The 16,404-nt window shown below is 36.8% G+C and overlaps 2 protein-coding genes and 1 long non-coding RNA gene across 4 annotated transcripts; 2 read left to right on the plus strand and 1 right to left on the minus strand.

The window, feature by feature from the left end:
• Positions 1 to 1,722: 1,722 nt before the first annotated feature.
• LOC103951445 (kinesin-like protein KIN-12F) lies at positions 1,723 to 7,617 on the plus strand. Its single transcript, XM_009362814.3, is given in 18 exon segments — positions 1,723 to 2,108; positions 2,210 to 2,272; positions 2,376 to 2,513; positions 2,688 to 2,747; positions 2,749 to 2,772; positions 2,863 to 2,988; positions 3,099 to 3,158; positions 3,252 to 3,305; positions 3,417 to 3,509; positions 3,615 to 3,710; positions 3,838 to 3,989; positions 4,286 to 4,435; positions 4,588 to 4,717; positions 4,808 to 5,800; positions 5,880 to 5,963; positions 6,057 to 6,131; positions 6,238 to 7,029; positions 7,181 to 7,617. Coding segments are annotated over 18 exon segments (3,621 nt in total). The 5' UTR covers positions 1,723 to 1,811; the 3' UTR covers positions 7,415 to 7,617.
• Positions 7,618 to 9,007: 1,390 nt separating this feature from the next.
• On the minus strand, positions 9,008 to 11,464 carry LOC103951444 (40S ribosomal protein S15a-5). Of its 2 annotated transcripts, none has more exons than XM_009362808.3 (4): positions 11,326 to 11,464; positions 10,573 to 10,754; positions 9,487 to 9,647; positions 9,008 to 9,364 (listed from the first exon to the last, which is right to left on the minus strand). In XM_009362808.3, the coding sequence occupies exons 2-4, from the start codon at positions 10,700 to 10,702 to the stop codon at positions 9,266 to 9,268; spliced, it is 390 nt and encodes a 129-aa protein (XP_009361083.1). In that variant the 5' UTR covers positions 10,703 to 10,754; positions 11,326 to 11,464; the 3' UTR covers positions 9,008 to 9,265. The 2 variants fall into 2 exon arrangements, with proteins under 2 accessions (XP_009361083.1, XP_009361088.1); XM_009362813.3 differs by having other exon boundaries at positions 10,573 to 10,708; positions 11,326 to 11,459.
• A 2,967-nt stretch (positions 11,465 to 14,431) lies between these two features.
• LOC125472170 lies at positions 14,432 to 16,062 on the plus strand. Its single transcript, XR_007254084.1, has 3 exons — positions 14,432 to 14,861; positions 15,629 to 15,750; positions 16,001 to 16,062. It is a non-coding gene; the product is annotated as an uncharacterized LOC125472170 (long non-coding RNA).
• The last annotated feature ends 342 nt before the right edge of the window (positions 16,063 to 16,404 follow it).

Raw genomic sequence — 16,404 nt, forward strand, 5'->3', positions numbered from 1 at the left:
GATCATTTAGTCATCTATGTTTATAGAATAAATAGCAAGGTTCTAAAAAACGATAGGTGCTAGTCGGACGGTGGGCTAACGCCTAGCGTCTAGACGGCTAGGCAACACCTAGGTGGCCTAGGTGGATTTAGGTAAATTTCTTGTATATCTTGTAAATAAGTGCATATTGACACTTACAAAAAATTATACTTGTATGAAATCCATGGATAAGATAATAAAAGAATGATAAAATGCAAAAAGAATATCCAACAAGTCCAAAATTTAAAAACATATTAAGCATATATATCATACAACCATAGTGAGGAGTGTTGTAGGATGACACATGTACAACAAGTTCACAATTTAAAACAACATAAAATGGAAACTAGGAGGAAAATAAGGAAATTTAGTAATGTAAGCTGCTTATCTTTAGCATCCCAGAATTTAAGTTGATACACAACACATTTATTTTATAAAATTAACAAAATTTCAAGGTATAATTAGAACTTAGACTTTAAACAAATTTCACAAAAAAAAAAAAAAAAACACCACCCAGCCTCCTAGCACCGTCTAGGCCGCCTAGGGCCACCTAGAGCCACCCCGATTTTTCCAGCCGTTTTGAACAAAATCGCCTCGGTTCCAAGGCGCCTAGCGTCTAGGCGCCGCCTAGGGCGTTTTTTAGAACATTGATAAATAGGGGTGTTGGGTAATTCATAATGAACAACTCATTTAATTGATACATATAGATAACTAAATGATCTCTAATTTGAATTCATTTTTGTAAAAATGATATTTTATTTGATCATCAAGAAAAAATAATTTGTTAGTCACATATAATATTGGGCCAATGTAAATGAATAGGTTAATACTTGTTCACTTCTTTTCGGTTACAGAAGCCCAATCCGTTTCCTTAATTTGGGCAGGACTAGGCAGGCCTGTTAATCCGATCCAAGCCTTTTCCTTCCCCTGAGCTGTTGTAATCAGCTCCAACATTTGCTCCACCGGCCATAACGGCTACTAATTTGAACTATCTGGCACATTGACTAATCTGTCCTTAAAGTTGAGCTCTATTTCAATATTATATTGACTTAGTTAAAAAATAATAATAATAATTAGTGTTTTTTTTTTTCCAAACTGAAGATAAGAGAAGAAAACCATTCATTTATAGTAAAGTAAAATAAATTCAACCACGAGCTGGTGGTCCAGTAATAAAGGGCGGATTGCGAAACTTCTTTCAAATTAAAAGCTAAATGTCTCAGGTTCGAATCCTACTACTGGTGTGGAAGCCAGATTTGTGGCCAGAGGGAAGCTGAAATGCCTCTGTGAGTTTTTTCAGCCATCGAAAAGAATGGATAAATGTAACTTACTACCAATTGTTTCTCTTTTAAAATAAAATAAAAAAATGTAAAATAAATTCGAAAGAAATTTGTATTCTATTTTATTGATGAGTTTATAAATATTACCAATTTTTGTTATATGCGATCTATAATATATACAATTCCATTTTCAAGTCAACAGATGATAAATGAACATTCATTTCTACAGTTGAAATATCAAAATCAGTCTACGCACTTTTGTTCTCAGTCACTTTCCTAAGGGGCAATATAGTCATTGAACCCAGATTTGAATTATTATTTTTGGACGGGACCAATTCGTTTCAAATGAAGTTAAAATTAAAAACCCTAAAAAATCAACGGTCATAATCCCTCTCCTCCTGCACTAAAAAACAACGCTCTCTTCCCTCTCTCTCTCTCTCCAACATTTTCGAATTCAAACTCTCTGTATAGCTCCCTCTCTCTCTCGCTCTCTAGATTGCTTGCGATCTGAGAACAATGAGGACGAAGAACAGCAACACCAACAGCGCCAGCGAATCTGGATTCTTAGGAACCATTTCAACTTCATCGTTTCGAAAGCTCCTTCCCAGATCCATGTCCACTAAGAACAGCAAATCCATCTTCAACCTACGAAACCATAATTCCGAAAATACCCCTCCACTCAGTCCCAACATCCAGATCAATCACCATGCCGACGATGACTCCTCCGCTTCACCAATCAAGCCTGAACTCTCCGATTCCAAATCTAAGATCACAGAACCGGACGGCCAGAAACAAGCATTGCCGGTGGTGAAGGTATTTATTATTGTCTAATTTCGGAATCTGAGACTTAAGAATTTTAAGTAACTTGAAAATCAAACATTAGAAGCCTAATTTTGAAATGGCTTAAATTTTAGAGTGAGATTGATCAATCCGACGGTCAGGGAGAACTCCTGCCACCTCTAGACCCATCAGTGAAGGTAATTGAAATTTGAGTTTTGTTTATTTATTTATTTATTTATTGTATCATTACTTTCTGTTTTCTTATATTTTTTTTTTTTTTGAGTTTTGAAATTTGTATAGGTCGTGGTGAGAATCAGACCAACTAAAGATGGTGCAAATTGGGGGGATCGGACTGTTAAGAAGGTCTCGCCGTGCAGTTTATCCGTTGGGGACCGTACATTTTCATTTGATTCGGTTTTTGATTCGAAATCCGGACAGGTATGATTGTTTGATTAGTCTACATTTGAATGGAATTACATTTTTGAACTCTGAGTGGGTGAAACCTGAACAATATGAGGAGTGAGGAATTGGGTTTTTGTTAATCTTCTTCTTAGCTTTGAAAACTAAATTCAGGCGGAATTTGACACATGGTTACTTTTTGGTGCGTACCAGGAGGATGTTTTTCAGACGGTTGGTGTACCTGTGGTTAAGAATGCCTTAGCCGGTTACAACTACTTCAATCTTGTCCTATGGACAGGTACGAATTCATATGCTTCAATGAACGGTCAATTCAACTTGGACAATTTTGTATTTGTTTTGTGAATATCTTCAATTGAATTTTCTGTAGAGCGGAAGTGGTAAGACATACACACTATGGGGTCCACCAAGTGCCATGGTTGAGGATGCCTCTCCTGGAAGTTGCCAGGGCATTGTTCCACGCATCTTCCAAATGCTGTTTTCTGAGATTCAAAAGGTATGTCTTTGGTTTCTTGTTTAGTTTTATAGCTGGAAAGTTACGAAAGCACTAAGCAGGTGTGTATGGATATGTATTTATTAATGTTATTTTGGGATTGGTACATGTAGGAGCAAGAGAACTCCGAAGGGAAACAGTTGAATTACCAGTTCCGTTGTTCATTTCTTGAGGTATACCTCTTGTTACTCTTCAAAATTCTCTGTACTATATATCGTCAAGGATCCTTATATAGTAATGGTTTTGTAAATTTTTCTCTGCCACAGATATATAACGAACAAATTGGAGATTTACTTGATCCGACCCTGCGGAACCTTGAGGTGGAGTTTCTCTTTGTTATCAAGTTCTTCTACTGATGCTTGTTTTTCGATTTTTTTAGTTCATTAGTAAATGCTTAAGATACTCACTGGTTTTACTTTAATCTGTTTTAGATCAAGGATGACCCCAAAAATGGATTTTATGTTGAGAATCTGACTGAGGAGTATGTGACTAGCTATGAGGATGTGACACAAATTCTGATCAAGGTGTGCTACATAAGCGCAATTTTCTATTTACTATTGCAGTCAAATGTCTGTTTTTTTCTTGTTTTCGGCTTCGCATACTCATCAACGTTTCTGTACATGGAGCAGGGGCTTTCAAGTAGAAAAGTTGGAGCAACTAGCATGAACTCCAAGAGCTCTAGATCCCATATTGTTTGTACATTCATCATTGAGTCATGGTGTAAGGTAACATTGCACATTGAAATTTTCGATCTATTAATGGGATATTATATTTTTGTTGAATAAAAGGTGGTTTAGTTATTACTTTCGTGTCTATCACTCGAGTATGGTGCTTATTTACTTGATTCTACAGGAAAGCTCATCCAAGTGCTTTGGTAGCTCAAAAACAAGCAGGATGAGTTTTGTTGATCTTGCTGGCCTGGACAGAAATAAAGGTGATGATGACACAGGTAGACAATGTGCGAGGGAAGACAAATATGTGAAGAAGTCCTTGTCACGGCTTGGGTATGGTTCTGTAACCTTCATGTCTGATTCCATATCTTTTCATAATCATTCCATCAGGCGCCTTATTGTAAATGACTTACAGGATGGGTTACAATATGCAGAATACACTCCTGATGACAAAATCAGAAAAATAGTTTGCTATCACTTTTACGTTCTTCTGCATTAAATTATTGTTCGTGCGCAAGGATGCATTTTATGGAAACATTACCAAGCTTTTGTGTATTTCTAAACTTTGTGGATCATTTGTCTCTGATCAGTGCATTTTTTTAACTGTTAATGTTGTTATTTTGGTGCAGGCTTTTGGTAAATACTCTTGCAAAAGCGCCCCAGTCTGAAAAATCTGAAGATGTTTCATATAAGTCTTCCTGCTTAACACATTTACTGCGAGAATTAATTGGTGGCAACTCAAAACTTACAGTCATCTGTGCAGTTTCCCCAGACAACAAGTATTTGACTCCTCTCTGCTAATTGCTTTTTTGCTATGAAGTTTGATTTATTATTAGTATGCTCGGATACATTTATTTACATCATAATTGCATAGCATTCATACATTGTATTGTAAATCCTCTGAAACATTCATTATGCTTGTCAAATGCAGACATAATGGCGAGATACTGCGAACTTTAAGGTTTGGAGAACGAGCGAAATCTGTTAGGAATGAACCAGTAATAAATGAAATAACAGAGGATGATGTTAATGATCTGAGTGATCAAATTCGCCAGTTAAAGGTACTAAGTTCTTTGTAGTTCTATCTGGATTTCTGTCACAAAGGCTGAAGGTGATAGAAATTTGAGGTTTGTGAAATGTGTGTTTTGCAGGAAGAACTTATAAGAACAAAGTCTAGTGGCTCACTTGTGATTAAGAATGGATATTTTCAAGGGAGAAATGTACGTGAAAGCTTGAATCAATTGCGGGTGAGCCTGAATCGATCTTTGATTTTACCCAGCATCGATAATGATTCTGATGAAGAGGTAAATATGGATGAACATGATGTAAGGGAACTACGTGAGCAGCTAGATGAGCTGCATAATTCTTATGAACATGATATTGGGGACAATTCTGTCAATAGAGATTCTGCTCAGTTGGGTGGAAGTTGTTATACAGACTCGATAAGTGAAGATGACTTTCATAGTTCAGACGAAAAGGACAATGAGGTATTTGAAGAAATTGATCTGGAATTTTCTCAGAATGAGCTACCTCCCAAGGACAACTTCGAATTGGCAGAAGAGATTTCTCCTACCACCACTGGTTCAGTAAACAGAAGCAGTGTTTCAATCAGTTTATGCTGTCGGTCCCCAGTCCTCCAAGACCCAACGTTGTCCGAGTCTCCAAAACTTGGAAATGCACAAAGAAAGAGCGTCACTTTTGCACCAGGCGGTTCAGTTAGTCAGAACAACGTATCAGACAGTTCCAAGTTCAAGCCAGATGTATTGAGACAGTCACTGAATCAAAGTGAAAACATCCAATCCTCTTTGCGCTCAAGCAAAATATTTCCAGGCCCCACTGAGTCATTGGCTGCCAGCCTCCAGAGGGGCTTGCAGATAATTGACTACCACCAGCAGAACTCTGAATCAAGAAAATCCGCAGTCTCGTTCTCCTTTGAGCACTTGGCACTGAAACCTGTTAAAGCTAATTCTTCATCTCAAACATTACCAGAAACAAGGCCATCCATAGATGGGCCATCTTCTTCGTTCCTTTGTGCATCATGCAAAAGAAGAGTGTATGAAGATGATACGAATGAGGTCTCGGACAGCTTGAAGACATGGACTGTAGCAGCTGATGAAGCAGGAAAGCCTAACCAAATAACCGAGGTACGTTAAGTTTACTTGCTGTAAACTCAGGAATGAACTCGGGAATGCCTTGTTAATTTACTTTTTTTCTTCTAAACAGGATGTAGTGGAAGAAGCTAAAAAGGAGGAGCTTCAGAATCGTTGCAAGGAGCAAGCAGCTAAAATTGAGCAGTTAAATCAACTGGTAACATTTTCTCTTTCTGTTTCGACCTCAACGAACTATTTCTTCTCCATATATATGTGTCTTACGTTTCAGAGAATTTTATTCTTTTTTTAGATAGAGCAATTCAAAAGTTGTGCAGATAATGGTAAAGAAATGATACCATATGAGGAGTTCAAAGATGGAAAGAAGGTAGGTCGGAGCTGTTTATGTTTTTTAACCTTTTCATATTCTGATATTAACTTCCTCAATTTTGCATATTTAAAGTTCTCTTACATGTTATTGGTGATTTCTGTAGCTCGTGAGGGGCAGTTCTGTTGATATTCACCAACCAGAGACTATAAAGGAGAAATGTGAAATACAGGAAGTTCAGAATCAGTTCGATCTTGGGGATGGGAATGCAGATTTTGATATGGATGAGAAGGAAGCACTACTTAAGGAAGTTCAGATGTTAAGGGCCAAATTGCAGTCACGTACTGATGCATCACCCAACAAGTCCGCTGAGAGACTGAGATCCTCTTTATTGTCACGATCCATCCAACTGCGAAAAAGTAGCACATTTCGAGATAACAGCGAGGAAGAGCTGGAGAAGGAAAGACAGAGATGGACAGAAATGGAGAGTGATTGGATTTCCTTAACTGATGACTTGCGAGTAGATCTTGAATCCATCCGCAGGCGAGCAGAGAGAGTGGAGATGGAATTGAAATTGGAAAAGCAAAAAACTGAAGAGTTGGATGATGTGCTTCAAAGATCTGTCCTTGGGCATGCTCGCATGGTTGAACACTATGTTGAACTACAAGATAAATATAATGACTTGGTTGCAAAGTACCGTGCAATCATGGCAGGAATAGCAGAAGTGAAGAGGGCAGCGGCAAAAGCAGGAGCAAAAGGTCGTGGATCTCGCTTTTCGAAATCCCTGGCAACAGAGCTCTCAGTTTTGAGAGTGGAAAGAGAGAGGGAGAGGGAGCTGTTGAAGAAGGAGAACAAGAGTCTCAAGATTCAACTGAGAGATACTGCAGAAGCTGTTCATGCTGCCGGAGAACTCCTTGTTAGGCTTAGAGAAGCTGAACATTCCGCATCAGTTGCAGAGGTAACTCATATTTTGCCCTTAAACACAAATGAAAACCTAACATTTGGCATTTTTGCCATCGAGTACTTCACAAAGAGAACCACTTAAGTTGGTTCTTCCAAGTTCGTTTGTCTCACTAATTGTTTTTGTCATCTGTCTTCCATAAACGCAGGAGAACTTTATGAATGTGCATCAAGAAAACGAAAAGTTGAAGAAGCAAATGGAGAAGCTTAAAAGAAAGCACAAGATGGAGATGATCACCATGAAGCAGTACATGGCAGATAGTAAACTGCCAGAGTCCGCTTTGCAACCACTATACCGGGAAGACTCTGTCATTCCGCACAACACAGACGATGATCAGGCATGGAGAGCAGAATTCGGAGCTATATATCAAGAGCATTACTGACTGGTCGGAATTTGAAGCCAGACATTTGAGTGAACTACCGATTTATCTGAATGAGACCCCACTTGGGTTCATGCAATAGGCAACAATATTATGAATTCTTTCATTTGATTTTCTTTTCATGTATGCCTCAACAAAACTTTAACATACAATGTTATGAATTCATTCTTTTAATTTCAACCATATGTTTCAGTGTTTGTTTTGAAGCGATAATCGTTATGTTTCCTGAGAAGCTCAGATGGTTGTCGACACTGATCATTTAACTAAGGAGCGTTTTATCAAGAGCATTACTGAATGGTCGAAAGTTGAAATCTACCAGGAAGAATTACATACATTTTGAAAACTCAGTCATGCACTAGTCACTGCTATGGTTGAAGACAAGTGCATTCTTACTCAGTTGTATTGATGCCCAACTTCGGCAGAAACCATACGACTAAGACATTGTTGAAGGCCCTTGCCCGGCACTATTGCTTGAGGCCCTAGGCTTGCATCTGAGTGTACTTTTTCTCGTAGGCGTGTTCCACTTGCCCATTGCAAACTAATACACCTTTCCATCAACACACAAAACTTTGTTGACCTATAAAGGCCATGTCTCTGATCCTGTAGCAATTCCAAAGACCGCTGAGAAAGATCTGATCACGCATGCCTGGAGTCAAATTCGGATCAAGATTGTCTGCCCTCCCATTTTCCATCCCCTTCCATCCCTTTCTATTTTTCTAGCCATTGATTTCATGTTGAGTTAATTTAATACTCTAGATTTTGCCACCTTACACATTTTCACTATACTTTCTTCCTCTTCACTTATGTTGCTGCATTCACAGACCAAGAAACATTTTTACTCTCAGCCCACAGTTTTTGTTTTGTTTTGGTTTGATTTGTTCTCTCTCTCTTCCCCCTTCGCCATCCCATTATGGATCTCCTCAGCTCTCTCACCATCCCTTCTCCTCTCATCTCCTTCTATCTCATGGATTTCTTCTTCTCAGTCTCCCATTGATTTCTTCACCGCCTACGCCTCTTGATTCACAATCACACAGTTTCCGAGTATTAAATTCATAAATTCTTAATTTTTCCAACATTCTAGATTCTAGGTTCCTCTCTGTTTCTGAAAATTTGCATATAATCCCATCTGGTTTTTTTTTTTTTTTAATTGATTTAAAAATAAAAATAAAAACCATCTTTTGTAAAAATTTGGTGTTTGAATTTTTGGGTTTCTTTGAAAAATGATGACTCTGAATCTGGGAATGCTCCATTATGTTGTGGACCATGTGTACGGTGCATTCATGCACAGAACGAAGATAAGCCATCAATTGTAATTCAATGGCATTCTTGGTGGAGGATGTTGTTGTTGTGCAGCTGAAAATGTTTCTTCGTCTGTGAATGTAGCAGCAGAAGCGAAGAGGAAGAAAGGAGAGTGAAAAATGTGTGAGGTAGCAAAATCTGGAGCATTAAATTAACTCAACATGAAATCAATGGCTAGATAAATAGGAAGGAATGAAAGGGGATGGAAAGTGAGGGCAGACAATCTTGGTCCGTCGAATTCTAACCATGGATACGCTACATAAGTAATCAAGTCTTTCAGTAACGATACATAAGTCAAAACCAGAAAACCCCGACCCGAGGAAGATATGCTTCAAATTAGGTTTAAAAGAGTAATACACTGGTTTCGTAAATGCTGCTACATTTTTTGTAACAAACAAGACCGCGGTTTCAAGAGGAGTGATCCTGTTCCACCATTTATCTAAATCATAAGATGACACAAGATTCACACCGGTTGAAATTGAGGCAAACAAAACTACAATTCATGTCGGTGAAGTCGGGATGTTGTCATATAGGTGAACATTTCTCCCTTCCCATCTAATGAAAATAGCCAAGAACCTGGCCCCCAACATTACGCTTAACAGCCTCTTCGTGATCCAACACACCTTCGGGAGTAGTAATCACAACATAACCCCACTGCATGACGAGAGAGAAGCCCGTTAACAGAAAAATCCAGACCTTCCCACACAGGCACCTTTAAATAATAAGACACAAAAAGAACTTTTAACAGATCTTTCGACATCAGGAGGTTAACAAACCTGTTTAGTCGGAAGCGTTTGCTTTTTGTACTCTTCAATATCTCTTGCCTTTACATCCTGCCTGTAAGTAAGAGCTTTACAATCGTTAACCCTGCCTTGTAGTTGAACTGTTATCCTCCCCACTCTATGAGGATCAAAGATCTGAAAATCCTTGATGTAACCTAAAGAGAACATACCACGGTCAGGGACATTAAAACATAAGCATGCAACAAATTGACAATAACATTTGGAGCTGATATATACTTTTGTATTCACCCTCTCCTGCTTCAAAGAAACGAACAAGAAGTGCAATGCATTTGGTACAAATAAAAAAAATTGCTCCTCTTTCTTCTGTATGTTCAATACAACTACAAAACAGAGCTCCCTTCTAGCAATACAGTGAATTTGAAGACAGACTTATACTTAATTAACTGTTGAAACTTGAAAGACATCCCAACATTAGCTTATTTTAGAAAACTAAACTTTTCGGTAGGGCATTCACAAACTACTTCATAAGCAGAGAAAGAAAATATATATTAATATTATTTAAACGAAAAGAATATCCCGTCTCCAATTAAAACAACAATGTAACCAAAGGATCCCATAATTACTTACAAGTTGCTATAATGCTAGTCCTCCAATACCCAGTATTAAAACCATCACCAAATTATTTGAAGCAATATATCCTCGAACATTCTTATTATTTTACTTACCTTATTCAAGGATGCCTGATAATGCCATGCATCAGAATGAAAATGGTGTTATGAAATTCATAAACTGACATCGTAGGTAAGTTCAGGTGAAAAAAATAAAGACAATAAAGCCCTAAAACTAGTCAGCCTGTCCTGGATACCATTTTTCTTGTTTACGGTGAAATAATGAAAATAAAAAATAAATAAATCTCTGTTGACTAAAGCCAAATTCCTAGAGCCCATACCAGCTAACTGAACTCAGTTCTGTAGGTCCTTATTCACTACAAGTTCACCTCTTTCAAAACCCTCTCAACAAATTAACCTTACAGAATTCCATATTCCGAAAGTACATAATAAATAGTTAGTATTTGTTATCAAAATCTATATAATAAAGGAGGAGACTGTAGGGTTTTACCTCGATCTTTCATGATTTTGAGGAATGATGACATTACTGTGGATATAGGTTTCAACTCCACCGTATCTTTCCCCCTTCTCTCCGCATTCACTATCGATCTCAATGCATTATTCAATATCATTCTCCCCATCCTTCTCTGCGCAAAATCCAAGCCTCAAATGTCATGCACCCAAAGGAAGGCTCTGTTAGAAACAAAAAGGTATTGCTGTGATCTTTAAACCTCTTAGCTGTGTAGTTGGAGTGGTTAGCTGTGAAGTAACATACAAAAATTTGAAATATTGAAAAGTATATCTAGAACAACTAGAAAAATAGGTTACATTCCTGCACTTAATTCGTACATACCAGCCACAAAAGTAGCAGCATTTCATTTGGGGTTTCTCATTTCTGCACAAAGTTGTTTAAAGTTGCAACCAAACTATCATTACCACACCCATAAAAGTCTGGCTTTTTTCTCAGTTCCCAAGTAATTAGAAGCTTTCTATTCCTAATTATACCAAAAAAAATAAAAAAAAATAAAAAAAAAATGTTGCCATTTATTTACTCTACTTGCACAATTTATAATCAGAAATAGACCAAAATAAAGTATCCAAAATTTCATTGAGCAATTTCACTTCCAGACAAATTGAAATGGCACGCGCAACGTGAAATATGTTCTTTCAACGCTATTCGTGAAGGATTCAGACTGTGCAATCCTGCAGAAGAAAACCCAATTCAAATTAAACGAAAAAACGAGGTGCTACGCAGACGTGGTACCTGAGCCAATCCAGAAAACCCAATGAAGTTGAAGAAGGTAAGCAGCAACGAAGTGAAGAGATTTGCGGAGAGAGAGCACTGGCTGAGCAGATCAGACTGCAGAGTGCAGAAGGCGGCGGCTGAGCAGACTACAGAACAGATGGCGAAGAAGAATGGAAGGGTTAATATTAAGGGGGTACACAACGACAGCGTCTCGGGTTGAATTTCACTCGATTCATGTACTCTATTTCTCTAAATCCAGAAATATAATTGGGTATATTTTCTAGGGTTCTTTTATTATTTCTTTTATCATAATGCTTTTAATGATTTATTTTTTAGAGCATCTCTAAAAGATATATCAAAATGTTCACGTCAACAATAACGGTAAAAACAAATATTATTAATTTTTTGACAATTCTTATGTGACATAACATGAAAAGGCAGCAGAGAGAATTGATGTCAACTTTGACAACAACTTCAAATCTATTTTTAGTAATTAATAAATGTTTTTTTTATAGTTTTTATACTTATCTTTTGTTTTAAAATACTAATTATAACTATAAAAAGTAAATAATGTAATAAATAATAGTTTAAATTTGACATGTCAATTGGAGAACAAAATTTAGAAAAAGTTCAATGTGCCATATAAACCTTCAAATTTAAATTTTATCGTTTAAAATTTGACATATTCATTGGAGATGGTCTTAGAGTTTTTAAAACATTTAAAATAATTTTGTTTGTGTTTTTTAATTCCTAGAATTATAAACATTTCTTTTGCAAATTTTCGGTATCGTTCAAAAGCCAACCTTGTGCAAGCAAACAAGCGAACATCAGCATAACTTTATGTTGCCGCCATCACATATTTTAATTTATTTTTTTCTATTAGGTGCGTGTGGCCGGACAAAAGCTGCAGCTATGGGGCCTGCTGCAACATAAAACAGACAACTCTATAACGAATTGCTGACATGGTGCTTTATGGGTCATTGGCTTTCCAACGGCCAGATGATTTGGACCGTTAGATTTTCAACGATTAAAAAAAATTGAAATTGTTAACGTTGCGACACATGGCATAATCGGGTGCCTCTATCAGTTTGAAAATCAATGGCCATGATTAATCCAACAGTTAAAAAAATTAGAAAAAAAATCATTTGTATTGTTTTTCTATAAATACTCAACCATATTCTTCATTTCATCACAACTCAATATTTATTTACTACAATTTTTTATATTTGTTTTCCACTTTCCAAATTCTTTGTTTTTTTTTCAAAAAATGGGTGAGAATGCAATACGATCGATCGCAGAAGATCTTGCTTTGCTTGACAGGTGGGTGTGTGTTACTGATTGACCTGATGATTGAAAATGAGATGAGGGTGCAACATATGTGGAAGAAGATTCATGCACAACTTATCGAGGTGATACAAGGCACATAGTGGACCGAGCATTCTCTATTGAGACAAACATCTATATAAAGATTTGAAAGCTTGGCAAGAAGCCATTACAATAGCAGAAGGAATTTATGTTAGTGACGTTAATCTAGCCGATGTGGTATGAAATTATCATTAATAACTTAAAAATGGAATTAATATATATATATATATATTTACTTTTGCTATGTAAATATGTATGTTGTTTCATAATTTTTTCCAGTAACTACAAGTACAAATGTGGTTCAATCTTGATAACAAGAAATCATTCACAAGGCACAAATGTTGGAACATTATGAAGCATACTCCGAAGAACAAAGTTCTGCCTAATGGTTCACAAGTTGAGTTCAATGACACTCCATTGCACAAGCCAACGACTGAAGAGTCGCCATTGGAGACCTAAGAAACCTTGAGGCTTATTGGTAAGAAGGTTGCTAAGAAAAGAGCTGCAAGAGGGAGTTCTCGAATAATATTAAAAAATAATTGACAAATTAGCCCGGCAACATGCATTCAATATGGAACGAGACATGTTACAGATATAAGCAAGACAAGTCTAGAGATGAAGCAAAGGCGAGAGAAAGGGAGTTAAATTTGGCAAGAAAGGTAAGAGGAGAAGGATCGGGGAATCATGTCCAACACCTCTGTCACGCCCCAATCCGGACATACGTCCAAGATCGAAACGTAACGTCACCTAAATGCTCGTATAACTCACATACCCCGCCTCAGGAATATGGCAATCACAATTCGAGAATCAAATTGCAAAGAAATCTTTCGTTTACCTTATGGCTGCATCTAACCTCCTCGTTAGACTGCCTACGTACCCTCAAATAAGGATCAAACGATTCGTAGTTCATTTCCACAAAACCAGACGTCTATTCTACTAAGTTCTAAAAATTTACATAACAAAGCCTAAATAATAGTATATAAATTAATAATAAAATATTCTTACCTACATTGGCTAGATTATCGCCACTTCGATAAATTCTTTCCCCTTTTTGGATGGCGTCTTCCCAAGCTTTCTAATCTTTATGTAGATGTTTGGCTGACATCATGTTGACGTAAGTCTGCCATTGGCACAAGATCGGGTTTGAGATGCATGGGCTTTTGGGCATGTAGTGGATGGCCCACCACTTGCCCTTGCTTTGGTGGATTGCTAGAGATAACTTTTGTAATACCCTAAAATTTTAAATCTATGAATTAGATATTCATAATTATGAATATGCGGAGAAAATCGAAAATAAATCAATTTATGATTATGAAAATTGAATTGAGAAATTGTAAAAATTTTGTTTCCGGTAATTATTATAATTTTCGTATTTGTATTATTGAGATTTTATATTATTTTTCGAGAATTTATATTAATTTGTTTGAATTTAGTTTTAAATTAAACTAGTTACGAAGTTTGAAGTTTGGAAATTAATTATCTAAAATCTGTAAAGCTTTTGAGATCACAATTTATATGTTTGAATAGAGCTCGATCTCACGAACGCGTAGGCATAAACCGTTCATGAAACGGAGTTATAACGAAGAAGTTATTATTGATTGAAATGGAGGGCAAAATAGACATTTTATCATTAATTTGAAAGGCTCTAGAAAATCTGGAGCAATAGGATGATACCACGTGTGTGGCTGTGAGGAAGATAGGGTTGCAGGAGAGAAAAGGAGGGAAATGGTGGACCAATGGTGGGGAGAACCGGGAGGAAAAATGAGAGAAGGGGAGAACACCGGATCACTCTGGACTGATGAACCCAACCTAATTAGCTGGCTCCCATGACAGTTTTCAACAGTTTTCCATCCGATTCTCGATGAGTTTCTTCAAGTTGTTACCTAGAAAAGTGTTTTCAACCTCCCATCTCTAAATTCTATCAAAAATCCAAGCTAATTTGGTATTGGTTTCATGGGAAATGCACCGGTGGGTGTACGGGGTGCACAACGATGATTCCGCCATTTGGGAAAGAAACATGGTCGACTACCACCTTGGTTCGACTCCTGGTGAGGTAGGGAACAAAACCCAAACAACTGTAGGAGCGGCGGAGCACCGGAGGTGATGGATCGAAGCCATCTATTTCTAGGGATTCAGGCGGGTTTGAGGGAAATTGGAGCGTTTCCCGACCAAATTGGACTTGGTCATAGGTATAAAACCTGCTCTACTCATTAAGGTCTTCATTTCTGTGAAATTTGAGAATTTTTGGAATTAGTTGAATTTTTCGGCGAGTTGGGACGGCCGGTCGCCGCATGTGGTGGCGCGTGGGCTGAGACCCCACCTGACGTTCCTAGGCTAAATTTGATACCCCAATTCCATATTTGACATCCAATTAACAGAATTCTATCGTTTGAGTATAATTTCGTTAAGATCCGCCACTTGATCATTATATGAATTGACGATATAACTTTTGGATCAACACCAAACTTTAATACATGATAGTATGTAATATTTGAGAACTATAGGAACTTACGGACCAGGAATCCGATTTACGGATCTTCCCGAATTGGATTTGTAAGTTCGCAAAGTAAAACATTAACCGTCACTGGAAATGGTGAATGGTGAACTACGAAAGGCTTGATCCCGCTTAAGAGTACGTAGACAGTCTAACAAGGGTTAGATGTAGCCTTAAATAATTGAGATTAACCTTTTGTTGGAAATTTGAGGGAAGAAAAGAAATTATGGTGATTTAATTGAAAACTAAAAATCTTATGTTTTTGATAAGTAGATTTTAGTTATAGATTTTGTGAGTGATTAAGAAATATACATAAAGAATTGTGATTAACGGTAGTTAGTTAAATTAGAGCTTAATTTTGGCCCATCACCGAAATTAGTTTCCGAAATAAAATTTTTGGGTCAGAGCGTTACAACTTTTTAGAATGGAGGGCATCATTGTTACCCTTACTTTTCACAACAGGTGAACTTGGTCTCAAACGGGTGTACTAATGATTGGCTTAAGGGCGGATGAAGTAAACTTCTACAAAGAACCAACGAAAGATATGCTTCAATTCTACAAAGAAATGGAAGAAGTGGAAACAAGTACGACATGTTTTAATTTATTTAGTAAATTTGTTATTAAATATTCAACTTTTATTCTTATTCTAAATCTTATTAATATATATATATATATATATATATATATGTACTTTGTAATGTAGGCTTGACACAAGCTCAGCTTGACACAAGCTTAACCTCAATCTTTTACAAGTTCAATGCCTCATCTAAATGCATCTACATCTCAAGGCTTGAAGAATTATATATATATATATGTATGTACTTTGTAATGTAGGCTTGACACCAGCTCAACCTCAATCTTTTACAAGTTCAATGCCTCCTCTAAATGCATCTACATATATATGTATGTACTTTGTAATGTAGGCTTGACACCAGCTCAACCTCAATCTTTTACAAGTTCAATGCCTCCTCTAAATGCATCTACATCTCAAGTCTTGAAGAATTAATCAATGCATTTTTACTTTATAAAGTTTTAGGTTGATTTAGTTTGAAATGTTAACTTCTATTCGAATTTCCAATTTTCATTTAGTTTGTATACTTAACTTCTATTTGATTTGGCTTGTAACTTCTATGGATTGGGAACGCGTGTTATAGTTATACTTTGGATCTCACATGTCATGGTAAGTAGTAAAAGTAGTTATGCAGCAGTATTATTATTATGCTTATTTTTTGTAAAAT

This window comes from the organism of the source record quoted next, unplaced genomic scaffold (assembly GCF_019419815.1).
Source record: "Pyrus x bretschneideri cultivar Hongxiangsu unplaced genomic scaffold, Pyrus_bretschneideri_v1 Contig66, whole genome shotgun sequence".
NCBI classification, from domain to species: domain Eukaryota; kingdom Viridiplantae; phylum Streptophyta; class Magnoliopsida; order Rosales; family Rosaceae; genus Pyrus; species Pyrus x bretschneideri.

What these genes read in the sequence shown, in the direction of transcription:
- LOC103951444 (XM_009362808.3), bottom strand. Translation starts at nt 10,702, where the DNA reads ATGGGGAGAATGATATTGAATAATGCATTGAGATCGATAGTGAATGCG. An exon ending in CAAAATCATGAAAGATCGAG is followed by an intron (nt 9,648 to 10,572) that starts GTAAAACCCTAC and finishes TGTTCTCTTTAG; the next exon opens with GTTACATCAAGGATTTTCAG. An exon ending in AAACGCTTCCGACTAAACAG is followed by an intron (nt 9,365 to 9,486) that starts GTTTGTTAACCT and finishes CTCGTCATGCAG; the next exon opens with TGGGGTTATGTTGTGATTAC.